Genomic DNA, 25,304 nt, shown 5'->3' with positions numbered 1-25,304 from the left:
ATATGGAGCACTCACACAGCTATTATCACACATATACTAGGGATCAACATTGTTAGACCTGTATACCTCACAGGTGGCCCCATGAGTAGAACTCAAGCCAGTTTTTCACATGTGGAAGTGTGTCCGCTCTGCCCTGGAGTGCTATCCATTCCCTTCCCTTCCCTCCTCTCTTACTCCCATGTTTGGTGAGGTTGGAGGTACTTTGCTACACCTCTGACCTGTTTAATGGCCTCAAGCCCAAAGTATACTTCAGTTTGAACTTGAACTCTTAGCATATGTGGCATTTGCATACAGCTGATTACACAGCCTTTCAAAGTATACACCGTTTCAACACAGACGTTCGACACTTGCACTCTAGAATGTTTCATCCTTGTCCAGTGCCTGCGCTATTTCTCTATAGAAATTATGACCGATAAAAATGTATTTGTTCTCGTTACCTAACCGTTAAACTAGAATTGAGTATTTCTTAACTCCCTCTCACGAGAGCTTGTAACATGGATGTCTATTGTTGGTGCAGTCTTGACGAGTTTTTGTTGTTGTTGTCTTTGTACCAATTCCTCGGTTTCATTTTCAACTGGGAAGCAACGTCCGAACCAACTTAATTTGTGCGAAACTTCAAGTGGCATTCAAGGAGCGAGTACATGCGTATAAAGAATTCTATCTGAAAACCGAGTGTAAAAACTGAAGTATACTTTTGGCTTTAATGTTTGTGTACATTTGTGAGTTTCTGGATCACTTCTAATTAAAATGTCTTCCCATGCACCCCTGCCTTGAACTTCATATTCTCTGCTAAGGTTGAGAGATCTGGTGTAAACGACTGTATGGCTATACGTTTAGGGCTGGTGATGACCAGAAGTTTGTTGGTTCAAGCTTCAAGATGAGCCATCATTAATCAAAGTTCAGATCCTCCCATCATTTTTGTTGCACCTCCCTCTTTTCTGTCAAAATGAGCCTTTGGGTTAGCTCTCATATCGAATAAATTGGAAATTGGGTTGGTGAATATTAGTCTAGAAGCTTTGGTCCAGAAAACAAGTTTGTTTTTAACGATTTCTCCTTACACAAAGCTTCGCGTGAGGATAACACTCCTCTGTTTTCCCTTTCTAAACCTCTGATGTGTTTCCTTCTCTACCTTCCTTTAGCTATGCTGTTTGGCGTCTTTTCCCTGAACAATCTCATGCAATTTACTACAAGACTGGGTTTCAGGGTTTTCAGCTCCTCTGTGTGTACTAACTATCGAGTGGATTATGCTTTGGCATATGCATGATCTTTTACCTGATGGATGCATCTTTGACTTTCAAGGGCTGTTGCTTGTTTTCTGGCTTCCAGTTGGAAATTAACCAAAGAGGAGGAATGGTTGTTGGAGTTTGGAGGACCTGGTTAGAGTTAGCATGTAGACTTTGCAGTCCATCCTAAGTAAAATTGTCTGAATGAAACTGTGACCCATTTTGGTGGGTCTATGTAAGATATATTTAGATCTATTTAGATTTAATGGATTGTTTTCCTCCAAGCTTACAATACCGCTCCTCTAAATTTGTAACTTCTCCCCTGGACTCGTTTTTCAGCTTCTCTGCTATCGCTTTCTTTTCCAGTGAAACCCTTACACTCTTTTTCTGTGTATTTGTTTGTGCCTGCAGCAGGGGTGGCAGTGGGAAGCGTGGAGGAATTGAGCGTTCTCAAAGTAGCACATGGGACAGCGGAGAGGAGAACAGGAATAAGCTGGTGAAAGCAGCCTCCACCTCCAAACTGCTGTCCAAAGTGGTGAAGAATGCAGAGAAGTAAGTGTTAGGTTCCTTCCATCCCCTTTGCCCTACTAAGACTCACCCTGTAGATTTGAGTCCTCATTAGTCATCCAATTGGGGAAGTAGAAGTATAAAAAACTTTTTGTAAACAATACTTCAGGCTTTTTAAAGTCATTTTTCTTAACCTTGAAAAAATATATTCCTTGAAAGTCCACTGAATTGGATTTATGAAGTTACATCAAAACCATTCAGTTCCATTCAGTTTTGGTAATATAAATATGATTTTAGTTACCAGTATTTAGTTAGGTACTTGCTGTTCAGCACTTTTTGTATTAGTTTAAATTAAACCACAAAAATTCATTAAATTCCAACATATATCATGCAAAAAAGTCCACAGTGAGCAAATGATGACAATAAAAGGAACGTTCATTTTGGAACTGTTCTTTTTAGACATTCCTGTAGTTGAACAAACATGCCATTCATGGAACTCACGTTTTGTCTCATGTTAACAGTATTTGATTTTCTTCCCTTTTCCTCTTTAGACACAGAGATCCAGTCATCAGCCAAGGTAAAGTCTAATTTTGCCTCAACGTGGTCTATTGTGTTTCAACTTCATCTTTTTCTCATGTGCTCCTCTCATTTCCTGTATCACAGTGGTTCAAGCAAACGGCTGCCTCGTGCAATATGTCAGACCTTGTGTGCATTTTAGATCAATACAAATTCTCATTTGTAAAAACATTTAAGCTGTGGCCTGCAGTCAGCTTGCATTTCATAAGAATCAATAAAAGCTAGCATATTGCCACTTCTTAGTACTTGGCTTTGCCCCAGGGCAAGATTATAGATGACACCGAAAAATACAGTTAGCACGGGTCTCATACCAGTTGTCACAGGCTGAGTGTGCCCGGGAAAAACCTTATCCCGAATCTGGATTTAGTCCTGGGCCGAGAACAGTGCAGGTGTGAGCACCACCTCCATCTCTCAAGTCACTTTAATCTTGGCAAAGACACACACAAACTGCATTCCTGTGTCTTGTGGTTCCTTATTTGTTCTTCCAGATTTTTCTAATGATCACACCCATCTTAAAAACTGTTGACAGGCCTCTCTTAGCATACATCAATAAAACTGTTCCTCGTCTGTCATTCTGTTTTTGTTTTTTGAGATATTATTATTTCTGTCCCATACCCAGCTAAAATGTCAACCCGTGAAAAAAACAATCAAGGTAAGGCCGTCCTCTCTACAGGGCCGAAAGCCGCCGAAAGTGTTTTTTTTAACCCCTCCTTTGCCCTGCTTCAGGCTGAATCTCAACATTTCTGGCTCTAATCCCGCTTAAATTATCTTAACATGTTGATTGATCTGTTGGAAAGATCAATGGTCAGTCAGTTCTTCCTCTTTTCTTCTCTGTCTCCGCTGCTCTTGCTCATTCAAATCTTAAATTACATTTCTGGAGGAATCAACAGTAAGTGGATTTCCTCCCTGCTTGTCGACAGGCATGTCGATAAACACACATCTCGCTTGTTCATTTCTTCTCGCAGTTCAGTTGGTCTAAATAGATGACTTACTGTAGATTAACCACCAGTTACTTATTAGAAGAGGAATGTGTTTGTCCTAAAGGAAAAATACCAGAACAGCTTTATGGCTGAATCTCACTAAACCAGTCATGAACATATCTAGCTCAGATATCACTGCAAAATCAAAAGAAAGAAACAAACAAGAAAGTGCATTTTGAAATTCATATTTATTATGAATATACATTGTAACAAAAATTTTCTGACATCTAAGCTTTTTGTACGATAATGCTAAATAGTCTCATTCTCATCACTATAGAGTATGGAATTTACAGTATATTAAAACAATACTTAATTTTCATTGAAATAATGAGAAAATGCAAAAGGTCAAAATGGTCCTAAAATGTTTTTTTCTTTTTTTTTTTTCATAAAATAATATAATTTTTACTGGCCTGGACAAGTTTGCGTAAGATTCACCTTTGTACCTTAATTAATTCAGTAAGCATACTACTGGGATAGTCCTCCCAAAAATTTTAATTTGCTTATCCTCATTTCATCCCAAACCTGATGACTTATTTTCTGCTGTGAAACATAAATATTTTAATATTAAAACACACCCCACACACACAGACATTTTCACAAATTTTTTTTTTTCAGGTTTGGAACAACATTAGCATGAGTAAATGATGACAGAGTTTCCATTTTTGGCTGAACTTTTCCTTTAAGGATATCGGTATCAGTGAGGAATGTTCTGGTGATTCTCGGCCAACTAAACCGTTTTTAAAGGTTACCTGTGGTCAATGTTAAATACTTTATAGAATTATACGATGCTATTATAAAATGTGCTACTTCACAAAATGATTCTGGAGATCAGAGAAAATATGTTTTTTTTTCCTGCCTCGCTCTGTCTCTATCCATTTTAAGGTTTCTTCTTGCACTTTTCTTTTCTTTATTGAATCATGGTCAGATTTGGGCATTGTCATTGCTCTGGCCCTTCTGCACACCGCTCAAAGCTTCACTTTTGATTTGCTTGGGTTTATGAATGAGTTCAAAGCATGAGCTTAACTAACTCCATCAAAGAGCTTCATTTAGAAATGTATAGTATTTAAAAACTAACTTTTTTAAGTATATAAGAAGGAGCAATGCTAGAAGATAATATATATGCTATGTGTTTGTTAAATGTTACTAAAATTAACAAACTCAACACGATCTGTTCTGAAAGACCAAATTTCAGTTAACGTCTTGTAGTATTTTGTTCTTATATATTTCCTTCATCAAATCTCTCCACAGAGGGAGAATATATTAAAATGTTCATGCGAGGACGACCCATCACAATGTTTATCCCATCGGACGTGGAGAATTACGACGATGTCCGAACCGAACTTCCCCCAGAGAGACTCAAACTGGAGTGGGTGTATCCTTTCTAGCATGCTTTGCGCGTATTGTATTTTACAATGGTGGTTTTAAAATGGATTAAAACTTTTATGGCAAGAAAATAATCAAATATTAACTAGGGTTGTCAAATTTCATTAATAGACTATAATTAATAATAATAATTAATAATAATTAATTTAATTTCAATTAACTTGCTGCGATTCTGTAAAGTAAACATTACAACATTAGGATGGTTTATGTTAAGCATTGCAAAAAGTTATATATATATATTGTTTTTGGTATATTGTTGTTTTCCCTTGACTCCTTGATAGATATGGCTACAGGGGACGTGACTGTCGTGCAAATGTGTACTTGCTTCCTACCGGGGAGATTGTGTATTTCATCGCCTCGGTGGTTGTGCTCTTCAACTATGAGGAGAGGACACAGAGGCACTATTTAGGACACACTGACTGTGTCAAATGGTGAGATTGATGGGACATGCAGTTATTTATTAGTCTTATCATTCACAGACAGTGATTAAATAACCAACTCTCATTGAAAATTTAATTGAAAGATTTTCTTTGTGAACAAACGGCTGTCATTGTGAATTCCCGATTAGTATTGTCTTCCTGAGGCTCTGTAAGTGCAGGATGGAGATGACAGAAAATGTGTTCTGTGAGCCCTGAACTAAAGATATGAGCGGTTGTGATCTTCAGCAGTGTTGTTCAGTGAATGTTCAGCTTTCTCCGTCTGTTTCTCGTGTAGTCTTGCTGTTCATCCAGATAAGATCCGTATCGCCACAGGACAGTTGGCAGGCGTGGATAAAGATGGCAGGGTGAGTTTCATCAGTGCAGCTACTCTGATAAAGCACAAACCTAATGTACACTACCGTTTCAAAGTTTGGGATAGATTTTTTTTAAAGAAATTAATACTTTTATTTAGTAGGGATGCATTGAATTGAGCAAAGGTGAAAGGAAAGACTTTTATATTGTTACAATACATGCATACACATTGTGTAGTATTTCTATTACTGTATGTCCTGTCAGTATTTTATTTAATTGTTTCATAAAATGTACTCATTGCACATGTTTTTATTTCCATGGCACTGTTCAACTACTGCACTTAATTAAAAAAAATAAAAAAAATTGGCTTTAGTTATGCAAAACAGGAGAACAGGTTTATAATGAACTGGCTTTAGCAATGAACATTCAAGACAAACCGTATGCCTTGAAAGTGCAAAAACAAACACGTTTAGCTGGCAAGTATTCAAAAGGATCCCTAAAGAGCATCATCCTTCATGCACTGTAAAAACACTTTTATTTTTCTGTGTTACTCAGTTGTTCTTGTCCATGTCATCAGAATAAGCTCTCCTGAATCCCTCTCTGTATTGTGATGTGTTTGACCTGCAGCCGCTTCAGCCTCACGTCAGAGTTTGGGACTCGGTCAGTCTGTCCACGCTGCAGATCATCGGCCTCGGCACTTTTGAGAGAGGAGTCGGATCCCTCGCTTTCTCTAAAGCTGTGAGATTTCATTTCATTATTCTTCTGTCAGTAAATTCTAACCTAAAATCAGATTTTGCCATAAAATAATATCAATTGTGTGAAAATCAAATGAGTATTGATCACGTTTGTAATATTTGTAATATTTATTCATATTTGCAACTTGGCTCTTGATAATGTTTTGTAATATTTGTAACTTGGCTCAGAGGAAGTTAGATTTTTTTTTTTTTTTTTTTTTTTTGCCTTTGTGACAGTTTTTCTGGTGATCTATGGATAAAACAAGAGCTCCTCACTTTACAAATGGTGCACATTTTTATGAACCTGCTTGTTTCAACATCAAACGCTGCACTTTTTGGTCGTTCTCAATGACTAGATTTTGAATAAAATCCTATTAGAAACAGCTCTTTTCTGAGGTGACTGAAGAAACCGAAAGTGTTGTGATTGAGTGTTTGTTTATAGATTATAGAATTGTAATGCTCAATCTGTGTGTGTGTGTGTGTGTGTGTGTGTGTGTGTGTGTGTGTGTGTGTGTGTGTGTGTGTGTGTGTGTGTAGGACTCGGGCATTCATCTCAGTGTGATTGATGACTCTAATGAGCACATGCTCACTGTGTGGGACTGGCAGAAGAAATCAAAAATCGCTGAGCTTAAGGTTAGATTCACACTTTTTTTATTCATTTGGTTCTCTTGTCACCACTCCCTTCCTCCATTCCTTTCCTTTAGATTTCTTAGCCCTTATCTCATTTCCTTCTACTCCATTCTTCTCAGTCCATTTCATCTAGTTTCAGATTGCTGTCTTCCTTCTTGTCTTTTTATGTTTTGCGATGTCTGTACCTTTTTGCTGCACATTCCTCTGTTGCCTCCTCTCATCTCTTTGTTCCACATATAATGATTTTGCGAGTGTGCTGTTTTATTAGACAACCAATGAAGTGGTCTTAGCGGTGGAGTTTCACCCGACTGACGCCAACACCATTGTCACTTGTGGGAAATCCCATATCTTCTTCTGGACCTGGAACGGTCCCTCACTCGCCCGCAAACAAGGCATCTTTGGCGTAAGGACACACAAACGTATATTCCTCATGGGGATTTGAAAGGGGTAGTTCACCCAAGATGTTGAAGAAATGCATGCTATGTAGATAGCGTATCTACATCACTTGTTCACCAATGGATCCTCTGCAGTGAATGGGTGCCGTCAGAATGAGAGTCCAAACAGCTGATAAAAACATCACAATAATCCATAAGAAATCTGATTCTGGTCTATCAGTTAACAGCTCGTGAAAAAAAGCCTGTTTTTAAGAAATAAACCCATGATTAAAGCATTTTAACCTTACACGTCAATTCTGTCTAAAATATGAATGCATAATCCATAATCCATAATAACGCTTCGTCAAGTGAAAAATCCATCCCTTGTTGTCCTCTCACATTATGAAAGCAATATTAAAGCTAGAAGATTTGTATTTTAGGCAACAGTTTGAAGTTAAAATTGTCTTAATGACGGTTTTCTTATATAATGTTTCATAAATTTGTGATTATTTAATGAATAGCAATGTGAAAAACATAACATGAATATTATAAATAGATTTTTACTGACTGGGAGAAAAAAAAAATCACTATTTCAGTCAGAGAAAATGCAATAAATATTGAGCTTTGTATGAAATGGAGTGAAAAGGAAAAAAATATATCAAGCTAAATTTTAGTCAAGCAACATTTCCCAGACGAAAAAAAAAAAAAAAATGAAAGACTAATGCTGCAGTCAGCTTGATATACAAAGCAAAGACTAGTACTTAGTACATAGAGTTACTTTTGTTTTTCTGTCTGTCACAGAAATACGAGAAGCCCAAATTTGTGCAGTGTTTGGCCTTCCTTAATAATGGAGACATCCTAACCGGAGACTCGGGAGGAATCATGCTGATATGGACCCGCAGCACCGCTGAACCTGCACCAGGGAAAGGGCCCAAAGGTAGACACTCGTCTCTCACACACACATCCACATTATTAACTCCTCCGGCCTTCATATTAACATTTTCCATCACCTGCATTTCCTTACAAAAAATACTGTGGTGGCAAGTGATGGTATCCTCCTCCAAACGCAGTCTGATCCGGCTGTGCTGCACGCTCTCAAACCAAACAGACAAGAGAAGTTCCTGCTCACCATAAAAGAAAATAAAGGAAGTAGAATGAGGCCAGGTGCATGTAGGGTCAATGCATAACCACATTCTGTTCTACCAAAAGACACATGCCATATTAACAGTAACAGGTCAGGAAAGGCTGTAGGATTTACCTCTCTGACAACACTGCTATAGGAAATCTTTGTTCAGTTCTCATGTGAAAATGACATGAAAAGCTCAGTTTATGATTGCCATTCTACAGTTTTTCACTTCAGTAGTAAAATACATTCAGTTAAAAAGAGGAATTTATTACACTTTATTCATTCCCATGTGTCCCCCATCAGAAATGTTAGTACCCTGGCGCATGGAGGTATACCTTAATGTTGTATTTTGTTTCTATAAGTTCTATAATGTCCATCAGTTGAGAGTTATGCTAATGAGGCCAACAGTCATTTCAGGAAAGGAGAAACTTCTAGAAACCCGTGACAGAGAGTAGCTTCAATGGAAGAAGGCTTTCATTGGAAGTCGACAGCTGGTGATATGTGACTGAAGCTGCACGCATGCTAGTGTCTGTGTGCACAGGTTGACAGATTGTTTTCTCTGTGCTGATCCTGGAGTTGTAATGGTTTTCACTGGCATGTTGTGGAACTGGAATGGCTGCAGCACAGGCTGAAACACTGCCAGCTCCTGCTCATTTATCACTTCTTTATTTACCCCTCAATCTTACAGCTCGGTGACATAGCGCCCCCTAAAGGACAGCATCTACTACTACTGCTTTTAGCAACTTTCAAAACTCAAACTCTTTCCTGGTTCCACAGTAGTCTGCATGTAGCTCATCTCAAACTTCTACATAAATTAATACATGAGCACATGACCGTCTACCGATGCATTAAATCAATCAAAAGTGACCACAAGACATTTAAAATGTTACAAAATGTGTCTTATTTGTCAAAGAATCCTGAAAGAAACAGTTTCCACAAAAATATTTTTTGCACCTTGATAATAACCAGATTTTTTTTTTTTTTCTTGAGCAGCAAATCTGCATATGAGAATGATTTCTTCTTTCAGTAATCCAGCTTTGCATCACTGAAATACATTACATTTAAAAAAAATATTCAATTAGAAAACGGTTATTTTAAATTGTAATAATATTTAATAGTAGTTTTTGCTGTATTTTCTGATCAAAATTGTTGTTGTCAGCTTACTTTACCTCATTCTCCTCCAACTGTTGCTCCACCGCAATCTACAAAAGAAAACGTGTTGTGTTATGATTTACATTTTGACTTGTTCAGAGAAATGGCACTTCAAATTCAACTTGCATAGACTGTTCTTGTAGGTTTTGTGGATTAGTATTATGCTAAATGAGTTTGTCATCCTGCAAAAACAGCAGACAGACAAGCACACACTTTATGAAAATGAGTTTCTGCTTGAGCCGTGTTACATCCTCCTGTTATGAAGCCTTACAGCACATGTGTTGCATCGGCTGCTGAAATTCATTTCTTCTTTTGCCTCTTAAGTCATTTTTCATATGTCATGCGCTGATCTGTCCTCGTCTAGCTGATTTCCTGTCTCTCTGTCTGTATGCTTGCAGATAACATGTAACTGTACAAATGTGGTAGTGTAGGTGTGATACAGTGTGTAATGTCAGTCTGTTCAGAATCACACTCGGTTTCAGATAAGTGAGCGTGTGTGTGGAGTTGTGTGTATTGACAGGGCCGGTTCAGCACTCCAGGGGTCTACATTTCTCTTGGTTTGGCTCTTTATGTAGAAAGCTGAGCCATCAGTATTATTACAGGGAGGAGTGATAATCTACTGGAATTTCCAGAATGCAACATCTCACACACACACACACACACACACACGTTCTCCCGGCCTCACTGGCAAGCATATCTATGAGCTCCTCTTTCTAAAAGCCCTATCACATCCCCAATAGCAAAACAGTCTGGCACTTAAAACCGCATTGGCCAGCAGAGATATTTGTGGTGTTCTATTCCCAGAAATTGTGCACGAGTGGGTCTCCATCTGTGTTACTAACCCATCCTGTCCCCACAGGAGCGTTTCAGATCACGCGGCAGATCAAGGCTCACGACGGCAGCGTCTTCACTCTGTGTCAGATGAGGAACGGCACTCTGCTCACAGGGGGCGGCAAAGACCACAAGATCATCCTGTGGGACCACGACCTCAATCCAGAGAGAGACATCGAGGTACGAGACCAAGCTGAGCTGAAGCTCACACGCACACATGCATGTCTTTAAAGAGATACATATCTGACATACCATACCAGTCAACAGTTTGGAATAATGAAACCTTTTTGTTAATGTTTTTGAAGGAAGCCTTATACAGACTGATCATTAAAAAAAATTTTTTGAACAGTAGTATGTATGATTCTGATAAATATAGATAAGTTACACTTTGGAGACAGTGTTACAGTGAATTTGGGTCAAAGATGAAAAGGGGTTGTCAAGCATCAAAACAATAAAAGTTTAATATACTGTATTTTCCAGACTATAAGTCACACTTTTTTTTCATAGTCTGGCTGGTCCTGCGACTTATAGTTAGGTGCGACTTATTTATCAAAATTAATTTGACATGAACCTAGAGAAATGAACTAAGAGAAAACATTACCATCTACAGCCACGAGAGGGCGCTCTATGCTGCTCATTGCTCCTGTAGTCTACACTGAACAGCATAGCGCCCTCTCGCGGCTGGAGACGGTAATGTTTTCTCTTGGTTCTTGGTTCTCTAAATAAATGCGACTTATAGTCCAGTGCGACTTATATATGTTTTTTTCCTCATCATGACATATTTTTGGACTGATGCGACTTATACTAAAATGCGACTTATAGTCCGGAAAATATGGTAGCTTTACTTTTTCTTTATTTATTTTTTTTCCTTACATTAGAATGTGTCCTGTATATTGTGTATGTATATATATATATATTATAAATTCTGAAAAAATAATGATGACTATCAAAAATCACTTAAATGTCATTCTTTGTAACAATAGTTAATATTCCAAATAATTTTGTCAGTCATATATAGAACAAGAATCATTAAATGGCATTAAAAGACTCAACTTAGGTTTTGCCTATTTAAAATATAATAATCTTCCATATATACTGTATTTAGATGTACAGGTCAGAATAAGTATGTTGTTTCAATTTTGCATTAAAGTATCTGCTGCACCGAATGACGATGAAACATAATTTCGCCCATATTTCAACATTTTATTTTCACAAGTTATTTGAAATATGGAAGTAGTCGCTTTGCGTACATTTTTTTATGTATTCTGTGTGTATACAATTGCTGTAACACAGTTCTTAGTACGGGAAGAAGGAGACGGGAACCGGCGGACATTTATATCAAAACTTTAATGATAAAATAAACACAAAAAAGCGCGACAGCCCCTCACGGACGACTGCCGCACACAAACAAAACCAAAACACAAAATAAAGCCCAGGCCTGGTCCTCTCTATTAATATTAAATAACTACATAAACTTACTTTAGGGTTTGGTTTAGAATTAGTTGTAATTATGCATAATTTACTGTTAGACTAGTATGTGTAACTATATCACCTTAACATACAGTGTTACCAGTAAATCAAAGGATATAATAAGAGAAACATAACAAGCTCTTATAAGAACATAAGATAAAATAGAGTATCTATAATGTCTGTTTGCTTTTCTTCAGGTCCCAGATCAGTATGGCACTATTCGTGCAGTAGCCGAGGGCAAGGGGGAGCAGTTTCTGGTGGGCACCTCACGCAACTTCATTCTGAGAGGCACCTTCAACGACGGATTCCAGGTGGAAGTGCAGGTAAACCAGATCTTTAAGTCACACTGTGTGCATTTAATGTACAGCCTTATATCTTAAAAAATACCAGCTTGTACCTGCAGTCGTAGTTGTGGAGTAAGTCTGATGGGGGTTGCTATTTCTAGGGACACACGGATGAGCTGTGGGGTCTGGCCGCCCACCCGTTCAAAGACTTGTTCCTCACCTGTGCTCAGGACAGACAGGTGTGTCTGTGGAGCTCAGTGGACCACACACTGGAGTGGACCAGACTGCTGGACGTAAGACACTCCTACAAACACACATTTACATACAGTACACATGCACTGACGGTCGGTGGCCTGTCAAATATAACATATGTTAATAATAATAATATTAATAATAGACACAATATGCTGCCTTTTCTCAAGGTAATATAGCTCATCAGCCTCAAGGGTTATGATATAGATGACCTTTTTTTAACAGTCAAAACCATCCAGTGCTGCAGTAATCTTCTATACTTTAGAGTTTATTGCACTGGTTACTGGCATAAATGATACAATATCTGCATTTTCTGTCATATTTTGTAAACAAAGTTTAGACCGGTTAAATTAAGGCCCAGTGTTTTGTTCTTCTGAAAACACCAAATAAATTACACTTGTTTGTGGAAACTTTCTCTTTATCCAGATGTCATACATACTGAAAATGTAATATGCATCTCAGAAAACAAAGCAGAATATGCAGATGTGCTTTGGCAGTTTGTTTGCAAGCATTATGACACATGCTCTGACTTTAGTGGTTCCCGAAAAACCCTTTTATTAAGACATCAGTAAAAAGTCGGCTTGCACAGTTTGGTAAATACAGATTTTTGTTTTCTTTCTTTCCATGGGAGCACTTAATGTAAGAGCTGGTATTGTTTTTGGACAGTCTTGTCTCTGAGCTAAGATTATGGTCAGCTGCATCAAAGACTGAAAGTTACCCCGAATAACCACTAAATACCCCTTGTCATCTTAACTGTAGGCGGTTTACATTTGAATTGATGCAGTAAAACAGTATTTAGTTTGTATATCAGGTTTTGTTTTCTTTTTTGTCACCTCATCCACACATTTAGAGCAGTGGTTCTCAACCAGGTGGCCGGGACCCACTGAAGGGCCTCGACATTTCAAAGAAGGACATAAAATGTAGTAATACAGTAGAATATAGTGGAAAATGTATTAAAGTTATAATTTCTTTCTTGCTTGCTTTTTTTCTGTCTTTGAAAACCAGGATACTGTATGTTTTTTTTTTTTTAAACATGGAAATTCTCGTCATGAAAAACTGGAAATGTCATGCAGATGCATTGCTCATAAAAAGTGTGAATTTGAGTTGCATTCGAGTCTTAAAAAACACTTACAATTCTAAAAATTATTCATTCTAATTATATATAAATCGAATTATTTTAATGCATTGCAACTTTTAGTGTATGTAAATGTTTAAAAGCATCTTTAATTTCGGCATTACGATTTTAATAACATCTGCTCTTTGAACACATCTCAAAGGGTCCCGTACTATGAGCGTGACAATATTGATGGTGTTTGTGTGTTTTTAGGAGCACGGGCACTGCGCAGATTTCCATCCTAGCGGTTCGGTTGTTGCTATTGGTACTCACTCAGGGAAGTAAGTGCATCATCTCTATATCAAGTTTACATGAATAACTATCACATTTAAATAACACATTTAGCATAAAAATGGTTGGATGGCTGGTTCAGACATTGTTTTGTTTGCGTCTCAGGTGGTATGCTCTGGACGCAGAGACCCGAGACCTGGTGGCCATTCACACAGACGGCAATGAGCAGCTGTCATTACTGCGCTACTCTGTCGGTGAGCAGGAGTGTGCTGTTTGTTTTCTTTCTTCTTGCATTTCTGTGTTGAGCAGACAGACAAACGTCTCTCTGTCTGTCCTCAGATGGCACCCTGCTGGCAGTGGGATCACATGATAACTTCATTTACCTCTACACGGTGTCGGATAAGGGACGCAAGTACAGCAGATACGGGAAATGCACTGTGAGTATCTGGCATTTAAGTGACTGTGTTCTAGAATAAAAAAAAGAAGGTTTTTTAAAGGTTGCAAGAGTTTGCAACATGCATTTTAAATGTATTTGTCATGAAGCCATGAATAAAGATTTATTTTACAATTCATATAATTGTATTATGGCTGTAGCATTGTTTATTTTCACTATTCCCTTTTCTGCTGGATTCAAGGGATCAGGGCAGAGTGGAGAATAAAACTTTACTGTGCGTGACCGTTTGCCCATGTCTGACCTGGGTCTCGTTTCGCTAGACTGTACTCCATCAACACACTCTGAATCACACCACTGTTCGTCTGATTCTTCACGTTTTCTTGCTTTTTTTGTTTTGTATTTTTCTGTGCAGTTTTTCATCAGTTGAGAAGTTTAATGTCATTAACATCTGTGCTCGGTCACAGCAATAATAGTGAATACATTTTCAAGAAAATATCACAAAAACTACAAATCAGCAAAACATCAGCTTATTAAAAGTACTTGAAAATAGTTAGTTCTGAGAAAGCTCCAACAGCGTTCGAGTGCAGATGACATGGTTTAATAGTTTATCTAAGCAATTCATAAGAGATTCATACACTTTTAAATGTGACTTAAATGTGCAAAAGTGTCCGGATACTGTTGAGGTCAGTTTGGCTTCTACTGACCTCTTTCGACAGCCATAGAAAAGATTTTCAGGATCTAGGATAGTGGAAACAAAAAGCACGTCAATCTGTGTTAAAAGCGGGAAATAGAGAGACGAGTGCAAGTCTACTGGGGACTCTGTGTGCAGATAAATTCAATTGTCATTATATGTTGTTTTAAACCTGTAAGATTTACCATCATGAAGAAAAAAATTAGATATTTTGCAGAAAGTCCAATCAACTGTTTTCCATACAATGAACATGGATATTCAAGTTTTAGAAAGGACAACATAAATGTATCATAAAGTATCAGAACATTTCTTTAATGCATATTGATTGCAGTTAGCAGGACTTTGTGAAATTACAATTTATTACAATTAAGATATAGTAGCTTGAAATACATGATCAAATAATACACATTAGATAATTATTGTGAAATACTTTACATGTGCTATGTTACATGTACGTTTTTAGTGCTTTTTGGAACTAAACCATATGAATCACTGTAAAAGTCATGATATTCCACACAATTTCTACATTTGTGTTCAGTTGATCCATTGCAGTTCAATTCTGATTATTGAAAATGCTGTTACAGAACTGTTTTCTTTCTCTTTTTTCATTGTCTAATCTTTTAATCTCCGTCCTTAGGGACATTCCAGCTACATTACACATCTTGACTGGTCCCCCGACAACAAGTTCATCATGTCCAACTCAGGGGACTACGAAATCCTTTACTGTAAGTGGACCACCGCAACGAGCTCTCTCTGGCTCGGTTCCTCTGAAAAACATTCATCTCCAATCATATTTGATTTTTGTCTCATTGGGTTGGTTGAAAACATCATCATTGATTCAGCTTGTGGTTTGCGTTTGCACATTTTTTGGACCGAAATCTGTTGAAACTTCCATTCTGCACCATATTCCAGATTTTCCTGACAAGTTGTTTTCCCTCTTCCACAGGGGACATTCCAAACGGTTGTAAGTTGATTCCTAACCGTTCTGAGTGCAAGGACATCGACTGGGCCACATATACCTGCGTGCTAGGATTCCAAGTCTTTGGTCAGTATCTGCAGAGTCATGCATTGTGGGTATTGTTGCCAGTAGGGGTTTGTTACCCACTGCTGAAATCTTTCCACCTTCTAAGGATCTGTTGCAAACTTATGACTGAAAATTGGCTTTCTTTATATATTATGAGTATGTGTGCGTGCCTCGATGGTATTTTTTTTTTTTTTTATATGAATGTGTGGCTGGTATTTGAACTCTTTGGTCTATTCACACTCATTTCCTGTCAGTGGTTTAGTTTAGTCATACTCTTCCTCACACACACACACCAACACACATTTGCTTGGCCGTCTAAATGAGGGGACATACCTTACTTCTATATCTACTATCTATATTTAGTATCTGGTTTTTGCAAAATAATGCTTTATCATATTTAGCTAATTTCTGGGGACACATTTTGCGCATCACCTTTATTTATAGTCTGATTGTCAGTCATCTGTTCTCCCTTTGCAGCATTTTTCATCTCACTTATTTTCAGTCTTTGTATGCACAATTATAGTCTGTCTTTCTAATTTCGCTCACATTCTGAGTGACTTCATGTCTGAACAGGGTGATTGCAAAAACCAAAAGTAGTTCAGCCCACACAGACTCACTTTATCACTTTATCTGTCAGCATAGTGTGTGCAGGTCTGTAATGCTGAAGAGGGTGTGTGTGTGTGTGTGAGAGAGAGAGAGAGAGAGAGAGAGAGAGAGAGAGAGATTCTTGTACCTGGTGTTCTTCTGCCTCCTGCTGGTAATCTTTTTGTAGGCTGCTAATCCATTCATGATCATAGATTTTATTATAGTGATGAGGTCTAAAATACCTTCCGTTGTTACAGTTAGGATTTTAGGTTTCTTACTCCTTGCTACCAGTTTAAGCTGGATTTTAATAGAAATGATATTGACAGAAGAGCGATTACTTTTTGTATGAAACATCTTCATTATGTAAAAAATAAATAAATACCTGTAATATAAATAATGTTCTGATTTACCAAACTGACTCCAAAATGATACCAAAATACAGTATACATGCATTTTATGTGACTCTACACTTCACATTGGGGAAACATGACTTGTTTTTGGAAAAGCTACAGCCTGAGATACTGACAAGCTGCTGATGAATGTGGAAATTACGTCTGTAGTGTTGCTTCTAGCTGTTTACTCCCCATTGCTGTACATTGATTTGTCTCTGTGTTTGTTTGCTGTGTAACAGGTGTTTGGCCGGAAGGTTCAGATGGGACGGATATCAATGCCCTTGTGCGTTCTCACAACAGGAAGGTGATCGCTCTGGCTGATGACTTCTGTAAAGTGCACCTTTTCCAGTACCCCTGCTCAAGACCGAAGGTCTGTCACATCACCTTGCTGTCATATTTAAAAGAGGATCTTTACTTTTACATTTTAGAACATGATGTGTATTTGTTGATGGTTAAATATCTGAAGGCAGACCTAAGTGTGTGAAATAGTAAGTCAGTTTAATTCATGATTAATTGGTTTTGTTTCAGTTTGTTTTAAAGGGGTCATAAGATGCGATTTCAAGTTTCCCTTTCTCTTTCTCAAAAGCTGTTTGTGAATCGATAAAATTTCTAAAGTTTCAAAGACTAAAGTCTCGAACCCAAAGAGATATTCTATTTAAAAGTAAAGAGTCATCCAGGCCCTTCAAAAATTTCTCGTTCAAGCATGCCCTCACGTGTGCGTCACTGTGTGGGAAGATTTGCATAACACCGCCCAAATGTTCACGAAAAGAAAGAAGACGTAACTTTGATTCTCGCTGTAGTGTTGTTGCTTCCAGTGCGGCCATGTCGTGGAGATGCTGTGTTTCATTGCGAACGCAAAAATGCTTTGTTTGGCCTTCCAAAACACAACTAGAAATCAGTTGAAAACAGTTCAAAACAAATATTTGTGTGTGTGCAATGCATTTTATGGACTGTTCCCTGATCTTGGCAGAGTAGATTACAATGCCAGCTGTTCACACTCACAATCTGTAAGTACGTTTACATATGTACAGGATCTGCCACTGATGATTCAAACGTGAGTTTTGAGCAGTGTAGAGTAGCACTTGTGGTTTGTCCTTTCTTGGATCACAAATGCAGACATTGTTTTTTGTTTACGCGACATGATGCAACGCATAAAAATACACTAAGTCATTATAATAAGTAATTACGTCCCCACTGGATGCAATAAATGGCTCATTTGTAATGGGTTTTATTGTTTTTGTTTCGTAATGCTGGGACATGCATCACAATATGTTAAGGGGTGTTACATGTCCTTCACACTCATGAGGTTATTCGGCCAATCACAACGCAATGGATAGCTGGCCAATTAGAGCTCACCTCACTTTTCAGAACGACGAGCTTCGTAAAAATCAATGCATTTCTTTAACTGAAATATCACTAATTAAATTTTTTAATTGCAGGCCCCAAGCCATAAGTACAGCGCCCACAGCAGTCACGTGACAAACGTGAGCTTCATGCACAGTGACAGTCACCTGATTTCGACAGGCGGCAAGGACATGAGCATCATGCAGTGGCGTCTGGTGGAGAAAACCTCACCCTTGGTGCACAGCGACTCCAGCCTGGGCCTGGGCGATTCCCTGCTGCACAACTCCACACCTAGCACCCTGGCGTCGGTACCCAGTGTTCCCCACACACCTACTGAGCCCATGCCGGTGCCAGCCTCGCTACCCATCAGCACCCAACCCAACACTCCCCCTCCCACTCCCACCGAACCACTGAACACGGTTACTCCTAATGGACAGCAGGACGGCTCCCCTGAAACCCCGCCCCCTTCGGATGAGGCAACGCCCACATCCGACAGCACCCTGAGCCCCAAGGACAGCCTAGAGCCTAGCGACGATACAGCCACACCCAGTGATGAGGGCACGACCTTTAACCCGCCCTTATAAGGCAGTCCGACCCTTCTCTCGCCTGCTTAATAGCCCGCCCAAAGGCACCAGCATGTCACTGGAGCCTCCCTGTCGGATTACAAAAGCAGGGTCTCCTCGGTTTTTATCCTTTCAAGAATTTATTTTCATTTTGTGTCTTAGTTTGTTTGACATTCAGTAGATGTGGTTGTAGAGGCATTGGTTTGGGTTGGATGGTTGGAGTTTTGGAATGTGTAGTTAAAAACCTTTGGAAAGATTTAGCACACCTACAAGTTTACACTGACACACACACACACACACACACACACACACACACACAGACACACTACCACACAAACACTAATACACTCTTGCATAGACACATCAATAACTGTGATACATTAAAAAAAAGAAAAGAAAACAAATTATTTACCAGTTTTAGATACAAAGTGCACGTTCATGTAAGCAGTTAAATTGAAAAGTACAACATAAAATGGACACATGCTTTCAATTTATTGGCGTTTGGCATATACATCACTAACTAAAGATGAATTAAGTTGAATTACCAAACTTCTCCTCACTTTCCTCACCCCAATGAACTTTCGGTATTTATTTACTCATCCTATTTGTTCCAAACCTGTATGACTGTCTTTCTTTTGTTTGACACATAGATGTTTCGTAAATGTTTCAAGGATCTTTCTAAGATCTGTCGAAAATCTTTCAAAGCTCTTTCTCGGATCTTTCCAAGATGTTTCGAGGATCTTTCGATCTTTTTTGTCCATACAATGGAAATCAGTTGGGTCCAAATCAACATTGGACCACTTTGACTTTCATTCTTCAAAATATCTTTTTATCTGTTTTGCAAAAGACAAGTCATATAGATTTGGAGCAACATGAAGTTGAGTAAATGATGTTCATTTTTTGGGTAAACTATCCCTTTTAAATGAGTAAACCTCTCGCTCTCTGTGAATATTGGTGGAGGGCTGCATGTAAAGCTGATTTGCATGCTTGCATAGCATCTGTCCCGGAGCCAAAACTGCAGCACGTATATATCTGGTAATGCCAGGCAGGTGCTGCTAGCTCATTGGTTGTACTCAAGGACCTCAATAATTCAAGCTGCTTCTGCCGGTCACCATTGTCACGGACACCTTGAATTTCAACTCGGCACAATTATCGCCACTTTACAGAATAATAGCCATAAACAGCAAAGCACTTCATTCAGCACAAACAAGAGTAACACACACTCACACACAAGCCTGACCTGTCTAAAAATGGGGTCTGCATGGTGATAGCCAAGCTTTTTTATAAAAATCCACCTGTCTAAAGATGCCGTATGAGCCTCACATCTCCCTCAGTTTCATCTGTTGGACTGGAGAACCTCCTCTGTACTCATACCATCCATTTTAACCTTGCATCCAAATGACTCTCTTCTCACTGAGACTGAATTGTTTTTAGGTTTCATTTTGGGACTGTTTTTCTTGTCATTTTTGTTCATTGGACTGAGATGTTCTTGTTTTTTATCATATGAGAGAAGCGATAGATTAAACGAGTCTTAAATGTGCATGCGTGAGTGTTTATGTGCACACAGGTTCCCCTTCTTTCATTCCGCTGAAGGGTGATCGCCCTCCCCCTCTCTCTCTCACATTTCTCAGGAGCACTCTTCTCAGGAGTCCAAAAGAGAAAGAAAGTCAAAGGATGAAATGTTTTTCCCCACTCCTTTTTGTAACACTTACAAAAACCGTACCAGAAAGTGCCAATATTATACCACGGTATTATTTGTACCATATATGGCTAATTTAGGTAATTTGCGCAATTTAATTCAATGCTTTTGCATTCTCATGATATGTATTGCGTTCCTCTGAGAAATGTAGCAATTACTTGCAAAAGTAGTGCATTCCCCTGAGAAATGTTGCACTCATTCACAAAACAATTGCGTTTTCTCGCAAAACTGTTGTGTTCCCCTGAGAAACTCTGCATTGTCTTGTGAGACATTTGTATTCTTCTGTAAAAGTATTGTGTTCTCCCGAGAAAGTTTGCATTCATTCACAAAACAATTGCGTTTTCTTCCAAAACTACTGCATCCCCCTGAGAAACTTTGTGTTTGCTCTTAAAAAGCACTAACATATAGCTTTTCTTCCCATCTTATATTATCTCCATCACAAAAGATTTGTGAGAGAACACAAGAGAATGCAAAAGCATTGAAATATAATTTGGTATTACCATATGATACCATTGTACTGCCACAGTAGTTTTCTGTAAGAGGATGCTCTCCCAAGCCTTTGTATGTGTCCCTCAACAATGCATGAAGATATGGATGAAAAAGAAGATGAAACAGCATTCGGAAGTGCCGATATCGAGTTGAAGCGAATCTTTTCTTTGAATCAATATCAGAGAAACAAAAGAGCACAGCTGCTGAGAGAGATTCCCTCCAGTTCTCCTTGATGAATGTGAACCTAAATCATCAATATTACACCAGAAAAAAAGAAATACAGATCTCAAACCAGCTTTGGAGGCAACCTCTAGACTTTAAAGCATTGCAGAGTATTAAAACACATTGTATGTGCAGTCTCTGTGCACGGAGGCTTGAAAAAGCATGGTTTACATGCTCAGGTTTAAGGATGTAATGCTGTATTGATGCATGGAATTGAAAAGTCTGGTTCAAATACACATTTACAGCAACTTGGGTTTGAATTTTTGATTGTGAAAGAATGACAATCTCCTGTAATGTGTATAACACAATACACATCAGCTTTCAGATGCTAAGTATTTTACCCAACTGCCTCAAATTCATATGTCTGATCCAGTTGTTTTAGTTGATTTTTAAGTGCATAGAATGGATGTAGTAGTGGACTTTGTGGCTTTAGCAATGTTTAGATACTGTAGATAGATGGAATGATACCTGATTGTTCTCGTGGTGTTGGTGTTTTTATGCAATGGTGCGCTGTAGATGGTGATAAGTTGAATGCTTCTCAGCTGGTCTGCAGTTTCCTTTTTATAACTTTTTATGAATGCTCTATGGGCTTTTCCTGTTTTTATTTTTTAAGCAAGCTAGAAGGTTTTCACTGAGATTGCCTAGGTTAGGATTTTAGTTAGATTTTCTTGTCCTATACAGTGGGAAATTTAAGCCACACTTAAAAATGTATGAATGTCCTAGCATTAGATGTCAGTGTCAGGTAAATGCAAGTAGGGTATATTGCATATATTACATAAGACATTTTTATAAGGCCATTATATAGGCTCTCCTGAACATCTGGCCTCTTAAAACTTCAGGACACCATTGATATCAAAAGGGCAACTCTCAGAAGCTTTACACAAGTTGCAAACGAGGATGTTGATCTCTCACAGACCTTTATTGTTGCATTCAGGGCTGGCTTTATTGTGTATATATTGGTGTACCTGTATGTATATAACTTTTGTGGGTTGGTAGGTTCTCTGAAAGGGCTATGATTCCGTGTTTGTCTTCATCCACGAAAAAGCTGGAGGACTGTTCTCCTCCAGATGCAGGTATCGTGGCCTTGTGGCATGAGTTCAATTTTAGGATTTGTTGCACTGTGGCTGTGTTTTCTCCACCTGGATATTTCTCAGTTTGAAGACTCCAGTGTTTTTTCTATAGACCTGTAACTTCCAAGAACATACTTGTTTATCTGAAACCTGTTAGCCTAATGAAGCGTTGCTTACAGAACTGTTTCTTGAATGTCACAGATTATTTGCCTTTGTATTTTGATATTGAAAAGAATGGTGAGTGTGTTGGTAGTAGTGATGGTTAATGGTTTGGGTATTTTGAGAGTCTTCAAAAACACGAGTGAAAGTGTTCAGAAGCCATTGATATAAATGTATTGGTGTTCATCATTGAGGAGACTGCTGTTTTGTGATTTTATATCCGCTAATATCTAAGAGCTAATTTCCAAAGCACACACAGGGAGAGAAAGGGGGAATGGAAAACTCCAGATGGAGATTGTATCTATATTTGGAGGAAATGTTGGGCTTGAGAACAACTCTGGACTTCCAAATGCTTTGCTGTTTTCAGGGCATCTGACTACAGTATATCTTCATCGAATAAAGGTGCGGAGATAAAGCTAAGCTTTTTTGATAAACAGAATGACAGTTATTAAAACCACAGTGATGATCTAAAAATGATTCAATGATGTTAAAAAAATCTGAAAATTTTGCAAAGTTTTTTTTTTTTTTTTTTTTTGTGACAAAGTTTGAGCCAATCTGTCTCTTATGCATTCCTGCCAATGGGCAGAAAATACTGAAGAATTTAGAAAATAAAGAAACATTTTTAAAAACAGTTGTGTTTTCTCTTGGAGAAGCCTGGAGTCATTTCTGAATATACAATTCTTATTTGTTCTCTATAGTGAACACCTGAATGAATAGTACTGATAGTGGCAAACATCTTTAAAGTGACGTCTACACACATGGCCAGCTGAATACTACTTACTTTATCTCTTTATAGGAATAGTTCGGCCAAAACTTGATTAATTTGATGAAAATGCCTTTACCCTGAGCCATTTGAAGATATAGAGTTAGTTTTTCTTTATTGGAACAAAATAGTAGTTTCATCTGAATGAGGAGAGAAATATTCACAGATGTAATGCTAATTTTCTCCAAATATATTTGGATGAAGAAACAAACGAAGTGTAAATCTTTAAATTATCAATTCCTTTCTCGCCTCATAAAATTCAACACTTGGTCGATATTAGCAATATGTTGCTTCCAAGTAACTTTTGTGAGTATACTGTACACCGCTAATTCTGAATGACTTGTCAGTGAAGAAAGTTTCGTTTTTGCTGGCAGATGGTGTGGTCATGAACTAGCGATATCTACCAGCAGGGGCTAATGGAGTCATGCCCAGCAAACCTTGACCCCTCAGGCCTGGTACATCTGTAAACACTGAAGTTTGGATCTGTAAACAAGAAAAAACTGCAGGCCTTGAATGTTGTTTATGTTCTTTATTGGTTTCTTCTGTTGGTGTTAGAGAACGAGGTTATGTTGTGATGAAACCTACAGAGCACCTCATTGAGAGAGACGCTTCTTGACTCAGCAAAACTGTCCGTTCTCTGCTGTGCAAATAAATAAATAAACTGACCAGGCCAAAGTTTGGTGTATGTGTGTAATGTGCTGTCTGCAAAACCTTGGGCAACATGAGAGCACAAAACTGCTTATTGGAAATTACTTATTTTTATTTGAAGTCAATACTGTCATAATATAAAATTGCATTGGTGTCAGAGTATGAAATGAAAACAAATGACGGAGACATAACTCAAGCTGGCGGTTAGCAGACTCTATGTGAGGATCAGGCGTTGCACCGGCTTTCATAACAACACGTCCAGCCTTTCCTTTGACAGAACTCCACGCTGACGCAGCCTTTCTCTCCAGATTCTGTGGAAGAGATATCAGATCAGTAACAGAACATGGAAGATGTGTTCAAATCACTTATTGTAGGATTATCTTTTGTAGTAGGACGTACGTAAATCTTTATATATCATTTCATAATTCTGTTGTCTTTTAAATATGGTTCAAGTTTTCTGATGAATGTATTGACAGTCATTTATTGTAAATTACAATATGCTTTAACGTAATTTCTACTGAAACTTGCATGCATTTAAAAAATTATACTATAATTAAAAAAATTACACATTTGCACTGATGAAGTTACGACTTGGCACATTTAAAATATATTAACTTTAAATGTTATGTAATAATATAAAACATTGTAATATACTGCAGTTAAAATTAAAGCACTTTACATTTGCTTTAGTATCTTAGTAAAAAAAAAAAAAAAAAAAAAAAGATTTTAAGAAAAAATTGTAAATATGCTTTAAAGCAAAATTTTAATTATTCATTTTAATTGAAGTGATTCAATTAAATTAAATTCGAGCTTATTTGTATAGGTTTTTTTTTTTTTTTACAATACAAATAAAACCAAATGAATGGACTTTTATCCACAAGGGTTGTTATGAAATAAAATTGTATGAATAAATCTATCTTTAAAATGTCTAATAAGGATTGAAGAATCTATCATACAACTTATTAAATAAACAATACAAGTAAATGTTAAATTAAAAAAGTATATTTTCTATATCTGTTATTATATTATACTGTCATTACCCATATTATCCTGACAGCTACAACGCTAGTAAGGTGTATCATTACTTTAAGGTGTGTTTTTATTTAAAATACTGCTGCTTTTCTGTGGTTGTCGTTGTTTTTAACATTCATTCATGACTTCTACCTTTCCACTATGACTTTGTGTTATAACTGTTTATACGTGTAAATATTTCTTATTGGATGATGACGGGTTGTTACAAAAACATCCTGATCGTCCCCACAGCTTTGTTGTGTCAACAACTTATCACTGTTATGAAATCCACTGTTCTTGGAAATCTGATCTGATCTGATTCCCCTGATTGTGTAGTGCAGAAACATGCAGTGTTTATAGTGCCCTGGAGCTGCCCTTGAGTCTTACTCATTTACCTCTGGTATAGCAGGCCTGAGCAACTTTACTCCTGCACTGCAGAATCATGTTTCTCACCATCAGGAAATCTTCCCCATAGCACTCAATGTAGTGATCCGCTGCACCACAAACACAAAAGGACCTTTAGTTTGTTCAGTTAAGAATGAAACAGCATTATGAAGGATTTCAGAAAATTGCTATGTAACACAAAAGAATAGAAAGTAAAATACTGTATGTTACTGTTCAAAGGTTTGGGGTTGGTAAGATTTATTTATTA

The 25,304-nt window shown here is 37.8% G+C and overlaps 1 protein-coding gene across 6 annotated transcripts in view; it reads left to right on the top strand.

Moving 5' to 3' along the window:
- The window catches only part of LOC128026476 (echinoderm microtubule-associated protein-like 4), a 74,732-nt gene extending 51,871 nt beyond the window's left edge, over positions 1-22,861 (top strand). For 3 of the 6 annotated variants that reach the window (XM_052613661.1, XM_052613662.1, XM_052613658.1), the window contains 20 exons: positions 1,635-1,775; positions 2,282-2,307; positions 2,926-2,958; positions 4,535-4,658; positions 4,951-5,100; positions 5,384-5,453; positions 6,028-6,138; positions 6,672-6,767; positions 7,033-7,167; positions 7,940-8,075; positions 10,276-10,427; positions 11,915-12,040; positions 12,163-12,294; positions 13,581-13,648; positions 13,764-13,852; positions 13,938-14,035; positions 15,321-15,408; positions 15,630-15,728; positions 16,924-17,054; positions 18,124-22,861. In XM_052613661.1, the coding sequence (XP_052469621.1) occupies positions 1,635-1,775; positions 2,282-2,307; positions 2,926-2,958; positions 4,535-4,658; positions 4,951-5,100; positions 5,384-5,453; positions 6,028-6,138; positions 6,672-6,767; positions 7,033-7,167; positions 7,940-8,075; positions 10,276-10,427; positions 11,915-12,040; positions 12,163-12,294; positions 13,581-13,648; positions 13,764-13,852; positions 13,938-14,035; positions 15,321-15,408; positions 15,630-15,728; positions 16,924-17,054; positions 18,124-18,612 (2,494 nt within the window). In that variant the 3' untranslated portion in view covers positions 18,613-22,861. The remainder of the gene's footprint in view (positions 1-1,634; positions 1,776-2,281; positions 2,308-2,925; positions 2,959-4,534; positions 4,659-4,950; positions 5,101-5,383; positions 5,454-6,027; positions 6,139-6,671; positions 6,768-7,032; positions 7,168-7,939; positions 8,076-10,275; positions 10,428-11,914; positions 12,041-12,162; positions 12,295-13,580; positions 13,649-13,763; positions 13,853-13,937; positions 14,036-15,320; positions 15,409-15,629; positions 15,729-16,923; positions 17,055-18,123) is intronic. The other 3 variants (XM_052613659.1, XM_052613663.1, XM_052613660.1) reach the window with 2 other exon arrangements.
- The last annotated feature ends 2,443 nt before the right edge of the window (positions 22,862-25,304 follow it).

Source organism: Carassius gibelio, chromosome A13 (assembly GCF_023724105.1).
Source record: "Carassius gibelio isolate Cgi1373 ecotype wild population from Czech Republic chromosome A13, carGib1.2-hapl.c, whole genome shotgun sequence".
In the NCBI taxonomy this organism is placed as follows: domain Eukaryota; kingdom Metazoa; phylum Chordata; class Actinopteri; order Cypriniformes; family Cyprinidae; genus Carassius; species Carassius gibelio.
Note: the sequence above shows the minus strand (reverse complement) of the source record. Positions and strands in the feature narration are given on the sequence as shown.